The sequence below is a fragment of the Rhincodon typus genome, chromosome 13 (assembly GCF_021869965.1).
Source record: "Rhincodon typus isolate 14 chromosome 13, sRhiTyp1.1, whole genome shotgun sequence".
NCBI classification, from domain to species: domain Eukaryota; kingdom Metazoa; phylum Chordata; class Chondrichthyes; order Orectolobiformes; family Rhincodontidae; genus Rhincodon; species Rhincodon typus.
Genome location: NC_063344.1, coordinates 32152150 through 32169710, shown reverse-complemented (window position 1 = coordinate 32169710; position 17561 = coordinate 32152150). Strand labels below are relative to the sequence as shown.

The window sequence follows — 17561 nt, the reverse complement described above, 5'->3', positions numbered from 1 at the left end:
CTAATAAGTACGATTGTGCACCAAAGAAATGGTCACTGGTCACAGGTTCGATGGGTGCTTCCGAGAGCAATCCTGCAGCCACATCTCCAACCACACATTTGGCAGGGGTTTCCGGGAGGTGTAATTGCTCCTTGACCTTGAGATTGGTAGTATCCCTTTAACTGGTTTCTTTTCTGTACTTTCTCTTGCTGATGGGTATTCTTAAAGAATTACATCCCTTCATATAGGAGCTTCCTCCAAGTCAATTTCTCCTGAACGAGGGTCTCCCATATGTTAATATCTATGCTGCATTTCTTGAGAGAAGCCTTCAAGAAGTCTCCGAATTGCTTCCATTGTCCTCTTCACATTCAAGCACCTTGGTCGAGCTGGGCAAATGTGATCTGCTTTGGTAGTCAGAACTCAGGCAATTGGAGCATGTCGCCAGCCCACTGGAGTTGGTTTAAGATGATCGTGGCCTTGATGCTATTGCTATTAGCTGCTTCAAGGTTGTTGTTAGTTTACCGGTCTTCCCAGCTGATGCAGAGAATCTGTCTCAGACAGCTTTGATGGTACTTCTTAAGCTTCTTGAGGTAGCATCTACAGACAGTCTAGATTTGGAGCCATATAGAAGAGTTGGAAGAATGATCGGCTTACACACCAGGTTCTTGGTATTAGCACGGATGTCATGTCGAAGACTCTCATCTGAAGGCTGCGCTCACAGATTCAATGTGATATTCAATCTCTGCATCAATGTCAGCCTTAGATGAGAGGTAGCTTCCCAAGTAAGAGAAATGTTCTGTGCTTGAGACGATTTACCAATAAGTGAAGGAAGGTGTCAAGGCTATCAAGCAGCACCTACTCAGCAATAACCTGCTCTATAAAGCCCAGTTTGGGTTCCGCCAGGGTCACTCAGCTCCTGACCTCATTACAGCCTTGGTTCAAACATGGACAAAAGAGCTGAATTTCTGAGATGAGTGAGAATGACTGCCCTTGATATCAAGGTTGCATTTGACTGAGTGCGATATAAGGAGCCCTAGCAAAATTAGACTCGATGGGAATCAGAGGGCAAACTCTTCCCTGGTTGGAGTCATACCTAGCACAAAGAAAGATTGTTGTGATTTTAGAAGGTCAGTCATCTCAGCTCCAGGACATCTCTGCAGGTGTTCCCCAGTGTTCTAGGCCCAATCATCTTCAGCTGCTTCATCAATGACCTTCCCTCCATAATAAGGTCATAAGTGGGGATGTTCACTAACGATTGCACAATGTTCAGCACCATTCACGACTCCGGAGATACTGAAGCAGCTCATGTTCACATGCAACATTATCAAGACAATCTTCAGGCTTGGGTTGACAAGTGGCAAGTAACACAAGTGCCATTAATCTCCAATAAGGAACTATGTAACCACTGCCTCTTGAAATTCAATACCGTCACTGAATCCCACTCTATTAATATATTCACAGTTACCACTGATCAGAGATTCAACTGGGCTCGCCATATAAATACAGTCACTTAACAAGCAGGTCAGAGGTAAGTAACTCATCTTCTGACTCGCCAGAGTCTGTCCACCATCTACAAGGCACAAGTCAGGAGTGTGATGGAATACTCCCCACTTGCCTGGATAGGTGCAGCACCAACAACACCCAAGAAGCTTAATATCATCCAGTTAGAAAGCAGCCTACTTGGTTGTTTATGGATATGGTGCCAGTCAGTTACTCCACCACCAATGCTCAGGAGCAGCAGTGTCTGCTATCTCCAAGATGCACTGCAGATATTCAAAGATCCCAGACAGCACCTTCCAAACTCATGACCACTTCCATCTAGAAGGACAAAGACAGTACATAGATGGGAACAGCACCACCTACTAGTTCTACTCCAAGCCACTCACCGTCCTGACGTGGAAATATTTCTATTCTTTCACTGTTACTGGGTCAAAATCCTGGAATACCCTCCATAATGGTATTGGGGGCATACCTATCCAAATGGACTTCAGCGGTTCAAGAAGGCTTGAATGTCACCACCTTGAACCTCATGGGCAACCAGGGCTGGGCAATAAATGTTGGCTCAGTGACACCCACATCCCACCAGTGGAAAAAAAAAGTCTTCTCAAAAAAACTGATAAAATTCAGTTAAAATCCTAAGCTAGCTTTTGACAGACCAAGTTCATACTTTCCATATAATAGCTACCACATGGATAATTTTAACTGTTATCAGTAAAAAATAGGTTATTTACGCAATTTAATACCTTCCCCAAAGGCAGTTTGGAAGTGCAAATCGTGCCAACCTTAAGTTTAGGGTATGGAAGCTCATGGACCATCTTCCCTCCTACCCTGCTACCAATTCAAAGCAATTAATGTCCATTTATGGGCCTTATCTCGCTGCCTTTGGCATTCAACTTGCAACAGAAAGGAATCATCACACGGGGAACCAGAGGAGCAAACCCATCAGTTTGCTTGCAGCTCCATGAATGAATTCCTCATTGTCAGACGCTCAGTGTCTGATTGAAGGACTTGGTGGTAAATGCCACAACCCTATCCCTGCTCCCAACGTCCACGTCCAAACTCCCTCTCACCAACCTGTGATCTGGGTACCACGTTGATCCTGGGCCTTTGGTGGGTTCAGTTCCACCACTGCTCCAAGTGATGCAGCCTCCAAGAAACATTTACCAGGCTTTGAGGGCAGTAGTTTTTCATGGATAGTATTTCCACCCCCGGCGTATTTGATTCTGGCGAAGACATATTACTGTCCACTCAAATGCTTGATAAGTAAGGCTCTCTAGATAAGACAGCAGGCAGGACCCCAGTCAACCGGATTAAATTCTGCCTTTGCGCAAGCACCTAATTGCTACTCAGAATTTCCAGATGTTTGGAACTGCTACTGGTAGGTTTAGGGGTGACGAGAAAAAAAATTATTTTTCATTTTATATCTGAAACTTACCTTCCACTTCTCTTTAGGCAGGAGCTTTACCACCACTATGTCACCGTTCAAGGCTCTATTTCGGGAAATGATACCATTGATAAAAATGTCTCTGTTTCCATCCTGAAAGCAACAATTTTAAAGGAATTAGTGATAAAAGCTATAAAATCAAGATAATGTCAAAGAACATTGGATTAGCATTAAAGAAGTAGGATGCACAGAAATGGTATCATGTATGGCCATAACCACTATGAAGTTTGTGTATTCTGCAGTTAGTTGACTATGTACATCTGTGTACATTTGATTTAAATTGGACAGTCTTGTCAGGACTTTTCCCAAAATCTGAATCAGCACCATGCCACAAAAAACAGCAGGCACCCCAAATCATGTTCAATAAACAACAGAATTATCCAAGTCAGGGGAATAAAGACAATTTTAGACAAAGAAGGAAGAACACTAACCAATGAGAGTAATTCACCATTCTCTCTCATTTTCTCAGTCATCACAACCAATTAAGAAATACAATATATCTATATCAAGAACTGTAAGCAATCCTGGAGGGCTGTTGGGTTGAACCACTCATTGGTCCCTTGATATCTTGAAAAAGGCATGAAACTTGTTCCAAGTAGTTGCTTTACACCACGGAAAGTTAAACCAATTAGAATGAACTCTAACCTGCTTTGCCGTTTCTAACCAATCAGGAAGTAACACAAGCAAGACAGAATTACCAATGCTCACATTCACTGGGAGGATCAAATGTAAAATCACAACTTCTGGCTGAAGATGATGATTTTGCAGTACTGCCAAGGCCAGTTTCCTCATTATCCGTACAAAGACAGAATTAACTGTATTATAGGAAAACTTTGTTTCACATCTACACGGAATAATTCCGCCGCCATACAATACATATATGCCCATAAAACTGCTTGATAAAACCAACGCTTCAATAACTCAGCCAACATTTATTCCCTGCCCCTAATTGCTCTGGAGAAGGTTGTGATGAGTTGCCTTCTTGTACTGCTGTAGTCCATTTAGTATACTTGCATCCACAATGTTGTTAGGGCAGGAGTTTTAAAATTTTGACCCCAAGTCAGTGAAGTAACAGTGATTATACTTCCCATTCATTAACCTGACATGGAAATAATCCAATGGCACTTTACTAAGAAAGTGTAAGAGATGCAATACTTGCCCATTACATCCTACTTTTTTTATCAGTGCTTTCAAGTTAGACATAATTCAATGTGCTTCTTTGAAGTTAGTATACTGCTATGTAGTTTCGCGACCTTTTTTTATTCTTTCATGGGACGTGGGCATCACTAGCAAAGCCAGCATTTGTTGATAATCCCCAATTGCCCTTGAACTGAGTGGCTTGTTAAGCATTTTCAGAGGACAGTTAAGAGTCAAGCACATTGCTGTGAGTCTCAGAGTCATACGTAGGCCAGACCAGGTAAAGAAGGCATATTTCCTTGCCGAAAGGAATTAGTGAACCAGTGGGTTTTTACAACAATCATTACTGACACCATTACTGACGAGCTTTATAATGTCGGAATTGTTATTATTTGAATTTAAATTCCACCAGGTGCCATGGTGAGATTTGAACCCAAGACCCCATAGCTTGGGCCTCTGGATTACGAACCCAGTAACATTTTGACTACGCCACCAACTCCCCATTATGGTGGAGAGACCAACTATAGATTGGGTGACTCCTTTGCACAAAGTCTCTAGTCAGTCCACAAGCCATATCATAAGCATCCTGTCATTTAGCATGTTAATTCTCCTTACTGCTCCCACTGTGATGTTTCTGCCCTTGGCCTGCTAATGCGTTCCACTTAAATTCAACCTAAGCTTCATGAACAACAACAAGAACAGAAGTTGCTGGAAAAACTCAACAGATCTGGCAGCATCTGTGAAGTGAAATCAGAGCTAACATTTTGGGTCTGATGACCCTTCCTCAGAACTGTTGGTAGCTAGGAAAATGTCGGTTTATATGCAGCAGATGGGGGTGAAGGGGGTATGGAGTAAACAATAGGTGGGGATTGAGCCCAAACAGACAGAACAACAGTTGGACGACAAAGGAGTAAATAATGAGGCTAAGCACCAGCTCTCAGATACCTCCTCCTATCTTCCCCTCGATCGTGACCCCACCATGGCACATCAGGCCATTGTATAAAACTACAGTCATTGACCTCATTTCATCGGGTGATCTCCCCTCAGCTGCCTCCAAGCTGACAGTCCCCCAGTTCCACACAGTTTGCATCTACCTCCTTCCAAAAATCCACAAACAGGACTGCCCAGCAGACCCATTGTTTCAGCCTGCTCCTGCCCCACAGAACTCATATCTTCCTATCTTGACTCAGTCTTTTCTCTCCTAGTCCACTCCCTGTCCACTTTAATCCGCTTTTCCTCTAACGTTTTACGCCAGTTTCGGAATTTCCAGTTTGCAGGCTCCAGCTGCCTCCTATTTACCACGGACATGCAATCCCTTTACACCAGGAGGGTCTCAGGGCTCTCGCCTCTTCCTGAAGCGGAGGCCTGAGCCATCCCCACCCATCACCACACTCCTCCGCTTGGCCAAGCTCATCTTCACTCTCAACAACTCTTAACTCCTCTCATTTTTTTCGGGTCAGAGGGGTGGCGTTATGCCTGCCTCTCCGTGGGGTACATGGAACATTCCTTGTTCCAGTCCTATTCTGGCCTCCACCCACAATTCTTTCTATCATCGGTGCTGCTTCCCTGTCTCATTTGGATTTGGAAAAGTTCATCAATTTCGCTTCCAGTTTCCATTCTGCCCTCACTTTCAGTTGGTCTATCTCTGACTCCTCCCTTCCCTTCCTCAACATCTGTTTCCATTTCTGGGGCCAGATTGGCCACCAATATCCACTATAAACCCACTGACTCTCACAGCGACCTGGACAATATGTCCTCGCACCCAGCTTCCTGTAAAGACGCCATTCCATTTTCCCAGTTTCTCAGTCTCCATTGCATATGTTCTGATGAGGCCCACTTCGACAAGGGAGCCTCCAAAATATCCACCTTCTTCCTTATACAAGGATTCTCCAGCACCATTGTTAATAGGGCTCTCAGCCGGGTCTGAACCAACTCCTGCACCTCTGCCCTCAACCCGTCTCGTCCCTCCCACAACATTGATTTCCCTCCCACAACATTGATAGGGTTCCTCTATCCATATCCAGAAGATCAACAGCTGCCATTTCTGCCACCTCCAACAAGATGACACCACCAGACACATATTCCCCTCCCCTGCCCTCCCTTGTCCACCTTCCATAGGGACCGTTCCCTCCAGTACCTCCTAGTCCACTCTTCCTTCACTCCCAGCACCCTCTCACAGCCCCACAGCACCTTCCCCTGCAACCAATATAGGTGTAACACCTGCCCATTTACCTCCTCGCTCCTCAGCATTCAAGGCCCAAATATACCTTCCAGTGAAGCAGCACTTCCCAGAATCTAGTCTGCTGCATTCGCCACTCACAATGTGCTCTCCTCTACATTGGGGAAATGAAGCGTAGACTGGGTGACCGCTTTACAGAACATCTACGTTCTGCTCACAGAAAAACGCTGGAGCTTCCAGTTGCCTACCACTTTAACACACCATTCTGTTCCCTGGCCAACATCTCTGTCTCAGGCTTGCTGCAGTGTTCCAGCGAAGCTCAACACAAGCTGGAAGAACAACACCTCATTTTCCACTGGGGTACCCTGCACCCCTCCAGACTCAACATCCCATGTCCTAGCAGCCACCCCACACACCAGGCCTTGTTATGATATAGTCTGCCATTACACACTACCTATTGTTAGCCACTAACAGTTTCCATTAACAGCTCCTTTGTCTGTCCAACTATTCTTCTCTCTCTTGGGGCTCTATCCCCACCTATCGTTTACTCCTTAACCCCTCCCCCCATCTTACCCACTGCTTATAAACCAATATTTCCCTAGCTACAATCAATGCCGAGGAAGGATCACTGGACCTGAAACGTTAACTCAGATTTCGCTTCACAGATACTGCCAGACCTGCTGAGCTTTTCCAGCAACTTCTGTTTTTGTTTCTGATTTACAGCATCCACAGTTCTTTCGGTCTTCATGAACAACACCCCATCTTCCTAAGTGATGTCTACAGCTTGCTGAACTCAACAATTTTAGATCATCATCTCTAGTTCCATTTTTTTTTTTGCTGGCTTCGTTTCTACCGCATCCTTCTTTCTTCCTTCATTTTGTATTTGAACAGCTGCTGTCCAGTCATTCACACCATATCTGCGCACATCTTTGTGTCTTTTCTTTACCCATTGCCACAAAACATTTTGCCATTTAAATCTCTTCTGCCTTCTATCCAATAACAAACCTTCCCTTTGCTCCTCCTCCACCTCCTTTTTCATTTCTTCAAATGCCATGACATTTCTCTTTTTCCCATATTCTGATGAAGGGTCAGCATCAGCCTGGAACAAAAGCACGGTTTCTCACCAAGTGAGCTATCTAACGTGCTAAGTACGTCCAGCATTTGCTGTAGATAATGTGCACATAAAGCCATACTTAAAGTGATAAATGGCCGTACATTGAGAAAAGTGAGACACTCAACATAAATGTAAGCAAGTACTTAAAATTAAAAAGATTTACTGGTTTCATAGAAATGTGTGGAATATGTCTAGTGATTGCAGCAAATATTGTAGAAGACAATCCATAGCTAATTGTGCAGAATTTTTGTTGCTGCTCTGCTTTATTTGGCAAACATTGTGTAGTGAAATTACAAAACAGCATCATTCATGCAATACCACAAAGAAAACCAAAATTTACTTCAACGTCTTATGTAAAAATATACTACGAGAGAGAAAGTATTTAACACACCATTTCTGAAACAATAGACTACACTAAACTGCATTGATCTACAAGAGGAAGGGAGAATTGTGCCAAAATTAGCTTTAACTTATCTTTACTTACAGGAGAAGGAACAAAAGCCTCCTGGTAATTTTTCGGATTTACTCTCAGTGGACCCTGTAAATGCCAATGGAAAAAGTGCCGATTTTAATTTTTCAAACAATTTCATTTGGAACAATTTATCTAACATTGACTGCTTCACATAACTTTTTTCATTTTAACGTTAACCAATAACTCAGCATGGATGACAATTATAATTTTCAACAATCTATAAAAGCATATGAAGAGCGTATAAAAATTGGAAATTAAAAAATTGGTTGTATTAAATGGTTACCAAAATAACACTTTCTTTTCACTGGATTGGCTCAACATTACGACAGTGACTACATTTCATCAGTTATAAAGCACATAGTAATGGTCCTGAGATCATGTAAAGCACAAGATAAATGCAAAAGATACTGTAGTCTATAATAATATATACTTTGGTTAATTATTTTCTAACAAAGAAAGGTTCTCCAACAAACCAAAGAGCAGCTCTTGAAAGGTTTCTTTTTATTCATTCATGAGATGTGGGCATGGCTGTTGGGCCAGCATTTACTTCAAATCCTACTGCCCTTCAGAAGGTGATGCCTTCTTGAACTGCTATCTATTTGGTGCAGGGCATCTACAATGCCCTTAAGGAGGGAGTTCCAGGATTTTGACCCAGTTGCTCTGATGGAACAGTAATAGATTTCAGAATTAAGAGTGGCTTGGTTGGGAACTTGCAGGTGTTGGTGCTCCCATGTATTTGCTGCCCTCGCCCTTTAAGATGGTAGTGGTCATCGGTTTAAAAGGTGCAGTCTAAGCAGACTTGGTGAGTTATTGCAGTGTGTCTTGGATATGGTACACATGGCATTGGTGGAGGAGTGAGTGAATGCTTGTGGATGTGGTGCCAATCAAATGGAAAGCTTTGTCTTGGATGGTATCAAGCTTCTTGAATACTATTGCAGCTACACTCATCCAGGAAAATGGAGAGTATTCCATCACATTCCTGACTTGTGCACTGTAGAGAGTAGACAGGCTTTTGGGAGTCAAGAAGTGAATTACTTTGAGCAGGATTATGAGTTTTTGACCTGCTGATCTGGCCACAGTATTTATATGGTTAGTCCAATTCAGTTTCTGGTCAATGGCAACCTGAGAATATTGACAGTGGGGGATTTGACTATGATAATGCCACTAAATGTCAAGGAATAATGGTTAGATTCTCTCTTTGTTGGAGTTGGTCATGCCTAGCACTAGTGTGGCATGGATGTTACTTGCCAATTGTCAACACAAGCCTGAATATTGCTAACCGGACATGGACCGCTTCAGTATTTGAACAGTCAGAAATCTGTGCAATCATCAGCAAATATCCCATTTCTGACTTTATTCCAATGTACTCCTTCCATCAATGCCTAGTTGCAACAGTATGTACCATCTACAAAGGCACTGCAACTAACTTGCCCATCACCTTCCAACACCTACCACCTGGAATGGTAATGACAATAGATGTTTAGGAGCACCACAACCTGTAAATTTCCCTCCAAAGTTGCACAGCACCGTGACCTTGAACAATATCGCCCATTCCTTTACGGTTGATGGGTTAAAAGCCCTTAATACCCTTTGCTGGATTCCAAATTGCTCCAATCTTCAGGCTTATTCCTTTTTCTGGCACTCTTATAATCTACTTCCTTTGATCTCATGCAATCATCAAGACCATAAGGCATAGGAGCAGAAGTAGGCCATTCAGTCCCTCAAGACTGCTCTACAATTCAATGAGATCATGGTTAAATTAATAATCTTCAACTCCACTTTTTCCTCATATCTCTTGATTTCCTTACTGATTAAAAATCTGTCTATCTCAGCCTCGAATATTCTTAACGATCCAGCCTCACCAGCTCTCTGCAGTAAAGGGTTCCACAGATTCACTACCCTTTAAGAGAAGGAATTTCTCCTCATTCCTATCCTAAATGAGTGACTCGTTACTGAGATTATGCCTTCTGATCCTGAACTCACCCACATGGGGAAACAACCAATCAGTATAAGTCCAACCTACTAAACATCATATCATAACAGAATCCATCCATACCTTGAATCAATCTAGTGAATCTTCTCTTTCTTTTCAAATACACGACATTGCCTGCCTACTAGAAGATCTTTTCGTGTATTTTCACAGTCTCCAATAGTTAACTTATCCTTCATGACTTTATAGTTTCCTTTGTTCAGTTTTAAGACGAGTTTCAGAATGAACAATATAACATGCTATTAAATTATAGTCACTGTTTTGCAAAACTCCTTTACTACCAGTTTGTTAATCAGTCGTTTCACATTACATAAACGTTAAATCTAAAGTAGCACGATCTATAAGCCAGGAATTCACACTTCACAACATTAGCAGTCATCTTGCAGTATGCAGTTTCAGCAAATTGGCAAATCACGTTTATGTACGCCAGCTCTTGGTGTCATTCATAACCCTCCCTGAACCAGCAGTGGTCCTCTGGCTTAATGGCAATGACAGCAGAAGTTATGGTGAGACTTGAGGTTACAAAAGGCAGTGCAATGTAATTCTGTTGCTGCCAATTGCCCACAGATATGTTTTGAATCTATTCTACTTAACACAGTGGTAATGTCACATAACACAACAGAGGGTGAATTCATTATAAAGACAAGAATTTGTTGTTTCCATGAGCTGCAGGTTTAGCACAGTATCAGGATAAAGAGATCAATCAGTTGGACTGACGAGGAGAAATTTCTTCACCTAAGGGGATGTGAATCTTTGGAAGCCTTTAATCCAGAGTGTTCTGGATACTATTACTGAATAAATTTAGGACTGACATAGACCAATTTTGGGGAATTAGAGGAGCAGGCAACCGAGAAAAAGTTAAAGGTGATGATCAGCCATAATCATATTGACTGGCCATTTGAGCCGCCAATAGGTTTCCCCAGGTCCGATTTCTTATATTATGCTAGTTTGTGCTAAATAAAAACTGTAGTCTATTACTTTGTGTCATGTACCAAAATTCAATTCCAGCTTAAGACTAATTGGATTAAAGTTTTTAAGAAGATTTGTAGCTCAGATTGTGGATGAGATTGTAGATATGCTCGCTGAGCTGGTGGGTTTGGATGCAAACTTTTCATCACCCTGCTAAGTAACATCATCAGTGCACCTCCGGTGAAGTGTTGGTGTTCTGTCCCACTGGTTATTTATTTGCCTGGGTTTGCTGAGGTGATTAGTATTACTTCCGGTTTTGATTTCTCAGTGGTTTGTACACAGGGTCTAATTCAATGTGTTTGTTGAGGGAGTTCTGGTTCGAATACCAAGCCTCCAGGAATTCCCTGGCATGTCTCTGTTTGGCTTATGCGATTATCATTGCGTTGCCCCAGCTGAATTCGTGTCCCTCATTGTCCATGTGTAGTGGGACAAGTAGTAATTGGTCGTGACTCTTGATGACGAGTTGGTGTTCATGTATTCGTATAGTCAATGTTTTTCCTGGTTTGGCCTATGTAGTGTTTCTCAGTCCTTGCATGGTATTTTTTGTATTACACCAGTTTTGCCGGTTTTGGGTACAGGATCCTTTATGTTCGTCAGTAGCTGTCATAGGGTGGTTGCCGGTTTGTGGGCTACTCTGATACCTCGGGGCGTGAGTAGTCTTGTGGTCATCTCTGAAATGTCCTTGATGTACGGTAGGGTGATTAGTGAGTCTGGTCGTGTTGCGTCTTCCTGTTATGGTCTATTTCAGAGATAATGGCGGATTGTGCTTTTCGGGTAGCCATTTCTTTTGAAGATCCCGTATAAGTGTTCCTGTTCTGCTTTGCGCAGTTCCGGGTTGTTGAAATATTGTTTGAACAGTGTCCTGATGCAGCTCCATTTGTGGGTGTTGGAGTGGTTGCTAGTGTAATTGAGTATTTGGTCCGTATGTGTGGTCTTTCTACATACGCTAATCTGGAGCTCCCCGTTGCTTTTGCATTCTACCATTACACCCAGGAAGGGTAATCGGTTGTTGTTCTCTTCTTCTTTCATGAATTTTATCCTGGTAAGGATGTTGTTTGTGTGTCGGTGGGTTTCTTCCAGTTTAGTGCGTTTAATAATTACAAAGGTGTCATCTACATATCAGGCGAAAGGTGAAATGGGTTGTGAGTCACAAATCTAGTAGTTTCATGGTGGTGTCCTTACTGATGTTGTTGGAGTCCTGGGTTGACTGCTTACTTGTTTCGTCTAGCAGTGTGGCAATTGTTTCTTTGGCTAGATTGATGTTTATGGATGTAAATAGTGCTGTTACGTCGAAGGATATCATAATCATGTCCTCATCTATCCTGGTGTACTTGATGATGTTGAGGAATCGTTGGCATGAGTGGATGGAGTGGGTAGTGTTGTCCCCTAAGTATTTTAATTTCTGTTGTAGTTCCTTGGCAAGTCTACATGTTGGCGTACCTGACAGTGAGACAATGGATCTGAGGGGAACCCCCAATTTGTTTACCTTGGGGGAGTCAGTAGAATCGGGGTAAATTGGATCCCTCTAGCTTCATTTTTTTGGTAGTCTGTCTTGCTGATTTTTCCTGGAGTTGTGTACTTTGTGTACTTTATGTAATCCGTTTCCTAGCTATGGGGTCAGGTCCATCACCATCTGTTGGTAGGTGTCAGTATCTGCTAGTAGTGCGTTAGCTTTCTCGAAGTATTGGGTTCTTTTGAGGATTACTGTCATGTGTCTTTTGTCTGCTGGTAAGATTACAATGTTCCTGTCTTTCTTGAGTCTTTCCAGGGCTTTCCTCTCCTCTCTGTTGAATGTGTTCCACATTCCTTTCTTGCTCAGTGTTGGGGCTATCGTCTGTCTGATGGTCTGCTGTACTTCTTCCTTGAATCCATTGTTCTTTAGTGTTGATTCCAGTGTAACAAGGAAGTCAGTCTTCTTGGCACCTCTGTAATTATAATTCAGTCCTTGTACTAGGATGATCTTCTCGGTGCCCGTGAGAGGTTGGACCGAGATGTTTTTAATCTATGAAATTGTGTTGTTGATGTGGGTGATTTTGGACAGTTTTTCTTGAAGGGATATTCTTTTCTTTGTTCTGGTCTTTTGTTGCTGTATACTGATGGCTTGTTCCAGTGTGAATATCATTTCTTGGGCAGTGCGTTTGAGTACAGAGCTTTGTGGCACGCAATTTCCCACTTGCATTTGTGTAGGCGGTTGTGGGCATGGCTGATCATAACTCATCACTCTGCGGCTGTTCTGTTCAGCTGTCCTCAGTGCCTGTAGGTTGCTGACCAGTGGTTTATACCTTAAGCTTTGTGGCAGTACCTGCTTTCTGAGGCATTCAAGCAGGAACTATAGTTGTTCACAGGTCGCGCTTAGTTGGATGGCATTTGTTTCCCATCTGCGGGCTAGTTTGAGGGTGTTTAAGGTTTGAGAATATTTATAGCTCGGGTCATGGATGAGGTTGTAGATGTGCTCACCGAGCCAGTGAGTTTGGTTGCAAACGTTTCGTCACCCTGGTAGGCAACATCGTCAGTGCGCTTCCGGTGAAGCGTTGGTGTTCTGTCCCGCTTGTTACTTATATGCCTCGGTTTGCTGGGGCAGTTGGTATTTCTTCCGGTTCTGTTTCTCAGTGGTTTGTACACAGGGTCTAATTCAATGTGTTTGTTGATGGAGTTCCAGTTGGCATACCAGGCCTCCAGGAATTCCCTGGCATGTCTCTGTTTGGCTTGTGCAATTATCAATGTGTCGTCCCAGTTGAATTCGTGTCCCTCGTTGTCTGTGTATAGTGACACAAGTGAAAATTGGTCATGTCTGTTGGTGGCTAGTTGGTGTCCAGGTATCCATATAGTCAATTTTCTTCCAGTTTGGCCTATGTAGTGTTTCTCACAGTTCCAGTTTGGCCTATGTAGTGTTTCTCACAGTTCCAGTTTGGCCGATGTAGTGTTTCTCACAGTTCCAGTTTGGCCGATGTAGTGTATCTCACAGTCCTTGCAAAACTAACACCAACTAGCCACCAAGAGACACGACCAATTCTCACTTGTCTAACTACACACGGACAACGAGGGACACAAATTCAACTGGGACAACACATTCAAAATCACACAAGCCAAACAGAGACAAACCAGGGAATTCCTGGAGGCCTGATATTTCAACTGGAACTCCATCAACGAACACATTGAATTCAACCCTGTGTACAAACCATCGAGAAACAATACCCAGAAGTAATACCAATCAACCCAGCAAACCGAGGAATATAGCTAACAAGCGGGACAGAACACTGACGCTTCACCAGAGGCTCACTGACGATGTTACCTAGCAGGGTGACGAAATATTTGCAACCAAACCCATTGGCTCAGCGTGCATATCTACCACCTCACTAATTGGATTAAACTGAATGGCAAGCAAAATCTACCAATAATTCAGTTAATGGTACTTCCATGTCATACAGTCATACAGTATAGAAACAGACCCTTCAACCCACTGTGTCTATGCTGACCAACAAACTCCAAAACACACTAATTTCATTTACCTGCACTTCATCCATAGCCTATGCCTTGCCATTTTGAATACTCATCTATATCTTAATTAAACGTTGAGAGAGGACCTGTCTCCACCACCCACCCTAGCAGAATGTTCTAGATTTCTACCACCCTCTGGGTGAAAAAAATTTCCTGTAAACCACTTACTCCTCACCTTAAACTTGCACCTTCTGATCTTCTAAATCTGTTATGGGAAAAGAGTCTCACGATTTACCCAATCTCTGCCTCTCAATTTTGTATACGTTGCTCATAATCTCCTCTCCTCCAGGGAAAACAAATACAGCTTATTCAGTCTCTCCTCATAACTGAGACTTTTCACCCCAGGCAACATCCTAGTGAATCTCCTCTACACCCTCTCCAATGCAATCACATCCTTCCGATAGCATGGTGACCAGAACTACACACTGCATTTCATCCGTGACCCAACCAATATTTTATAAAGCAGCAATAAGACGTCCTTGATCCTATATTCTATGCCACAGCTAATGAAGGCAAGCATCCTGTATGCCTTCTTCAACACCCTGTCTAGCTGTGCTGACACCTTCAAGGATCTACGGACTTATACGCCACAGCCCATTTTTCCCCAGTGCAGCCTAGGAACCTACTATTTATTGTGTGTATCCTTCCCTTATTAGATAATCCCAAAATGCATCACCTTGCACTCATCAGGATTAAATTCCATCTGTTGTTGCTCTGCGCAATTTACCAACAGATCAACATATAATGCATTGGATAAATTGACTTTCGATTTCAAATAATAAGTGATTTCAAACATATCTGTTGAGAGTTCAGGAAATTTTCAGCACATCTGATTCAGTGATCAGATTTATGACAGCACCCAACAAAATCAGCAACCGCTTTTAGCGACAGACACGGAGACTCCAAGGTAAGGTCATCTTGCTAGGGAGAGCATAATAGCAGAAAAGATATAAAACTAAAGCAAGATAAACAATCTACTTCCTATGCTCTCATTTAGTTTTACCAACATCACTGCAGCTATTGTGTATGTTACTTCTGGCTTTTCTCAATGTTCAAATTAAAATTGAAGTGGGCAAATTAATTGCAGCCGAATATAGCCACTGTTCCTTCAGTTGGTCCATTAATGTTCACAATGTTTTGATGTTACGTTCTTTACAATCATAACTAAACTAGATCAATTTAAAGTTTTGATGAATCATCTACACGTCAACTGGCTTATACCACTGTGTAATCGAAATCCAGCATCACTGGTTTTACTTTTGAGATTCAACAGGAAGTCAGAGTATTTTCATTTTTATCTGCAAGCCACTCAAATAAATTACCTGTATAAGTTCTCCTCTCTTTAAGCCAACTGAAACATCACTGCTTAACAAATAATTTTCAAATATCTTCTTCTTCCCCCGGCCAGACCTCCTTCGATTCCGTTTATCATTCGGAGTTGAACGTATGGCCAGATTTTCCACTGTAAAGAAAACAAATCATCAATAAAATTGCATACTTATCTCATAAAAACCGAAATGCTCCAAGGAAGGGTCACTGGACCTGAAACATTAACTCTGATTTCTCTTCACGGGTGCTGCCAGACCTGATCTTTTCCAGCAACTTCTGTTTGTGATATTTATCTCGTACTTTGGTTGTGAACTATCTTGGGTTCTTTTTCCTTTTTTAATCATGCTATATAAATGCAACTTATTTTTTAGGTGAATCATTTTTTTTTCAGACTGATGTGTAAAAGATTGTTTTGAGCATTACACATACAAACCAATGCAAACCAAAAGGTATGAACACTGCATCAAAGCTGTCTTCAGACAAAAAAGGCAGTTTTTGCAGCATTTCTGGCAAAATAAGATGAAAGAAATTACTGGCCTTTTGTGGCATTTCTTTGGCATGCTAACGGATTCACTATTTTATAACAGAATTGTTTATACACATAAGGGATAATATTTCCACCACTAATTTAGTGACTAAGTCAGTCAAATTCTATTTCTATTAAGTGCTTCCCTGGGATTTTACCTGTGCTTTGGGGATGTCACAAAGTCCATTGTCCTGTGGATATTTCTCTTTATAAATTATAATAAAAACAAGACACTGCAGATGCTGAAGATCTGAAATGAAAATAGTGCTGAAGAAACTTAGCAGGTCTGGGAACATCTGTAGTGAGAAACAGAGGTAACATTTTGAATCTCATGACTTTTTCCCAGAAACAAAAGGAGGAGGAAACTGAATGGTTGTATACTTTTGAGAAGAAGGGAGAGTCAGAAAAAGGCTAGAGGATAAAGGAGAGTAGAAGTCAGTTATGTATTTGCGTAAGTATGGTGGAATGTCACTAAGAGTCTGTGACATCACTGGCCATTTTGGGCAAAAAAAACAGCTTAGTCTAACCTTGCTACCTGTACAGTAAACATCTCCTGAGAACGCTCCTGCTGTTCAATGCTTCAGCCTCTTGGCTCTTCTTGGAACATTAACACAAAAAGAAAGCTTACGACAAGGATAAAAACTTCTTTGGAGATCCACCAGATCAATCCATTAGTACATTAAAAAACAGGATCCTCTCTGCAATTCTTGGGGGGGCGGGGGGTTACTTCAATAAAAAGAAGAAATAAAAAGATGCCATTGCTATACTGAAGCAGATACAGTCAGTGAAAAGAAAAAAGAGTTCATCCCATGGAACAGGTGAATAGTGCAGAAGCAGCTCACCATGTGCTCCACCCTGAAGGAACACTGCATAATGAGTACCCTACACAGGCAGAAATGTTTTGAACTAGGGGTCTAGTCTTGGGGAAAAAAAAGAGAGACTGCCTCAGTAATACCTTGTTTTAGACTGAATGAAGCAACATACTGCTAAAATTTTCATGGAACATCATGCTACGCAGGCCTTTCACATCTTAATTTTTTTTTTAAGAAACCATGGAGCCATATGATGAAAATTCTGAGAATTAGAATTCCTGCACACAAAAATTCTATTACTAGGTTCAAGCTAACAAAACTGAAGCAGATGTAGTCATCCCCGAGTATTATGCATGGGCACTGGAAATGCTTTTAACATCCCGAGGAGTCAGATACAGGCAGAAAAGCAGGGGTTCAAAACTGATGAAGAAATAGTAGGAATCCTACACTTTTCACCAAAACCATTGGTGATTGCTGGAAAATTCAGATTCCACAAACACAATCAGCATGATGGTGAATCTATTTCCCAGTTTCATAGCAACTTTAAAGATGTTAACAGAATTTTGTGAATTTGGAGATAGCTTAAAGTGAAGACATCAGAGACAGACTAGT

General features: G+C 42.0%; 1 protein-coding gene across 1 annotated transcript in view; it reads right to left on the bottom strand.

Moving 5' to 3' along the window:
* The window catches only part of LOC109921378 (DIS3-like exonuclease 2), a 229517-nt gene that overhangs the window by 181537 nt on the left and 30419 nt on the right, over window positions 1-17561 (bottom strand). Inside the window, exons 4-6 of the mRNA XM_048604586.1 lie at window positions 15605-15744; window positions 7838-7891; window positions 2915-3016 (exon numbers count right to left, since the gene is read on the bottom strand). Coding sequence (XP_048460543.1) covers window positions 2915-3016; window positions 7838-7891; window positions 15605-15744 — 296 coding nt within the window. The remainder of the gene's footprint in view (window positions 1-2914; window positions 3017-7837; window positions 7892-15604; window positions 15745-17561) is intronic.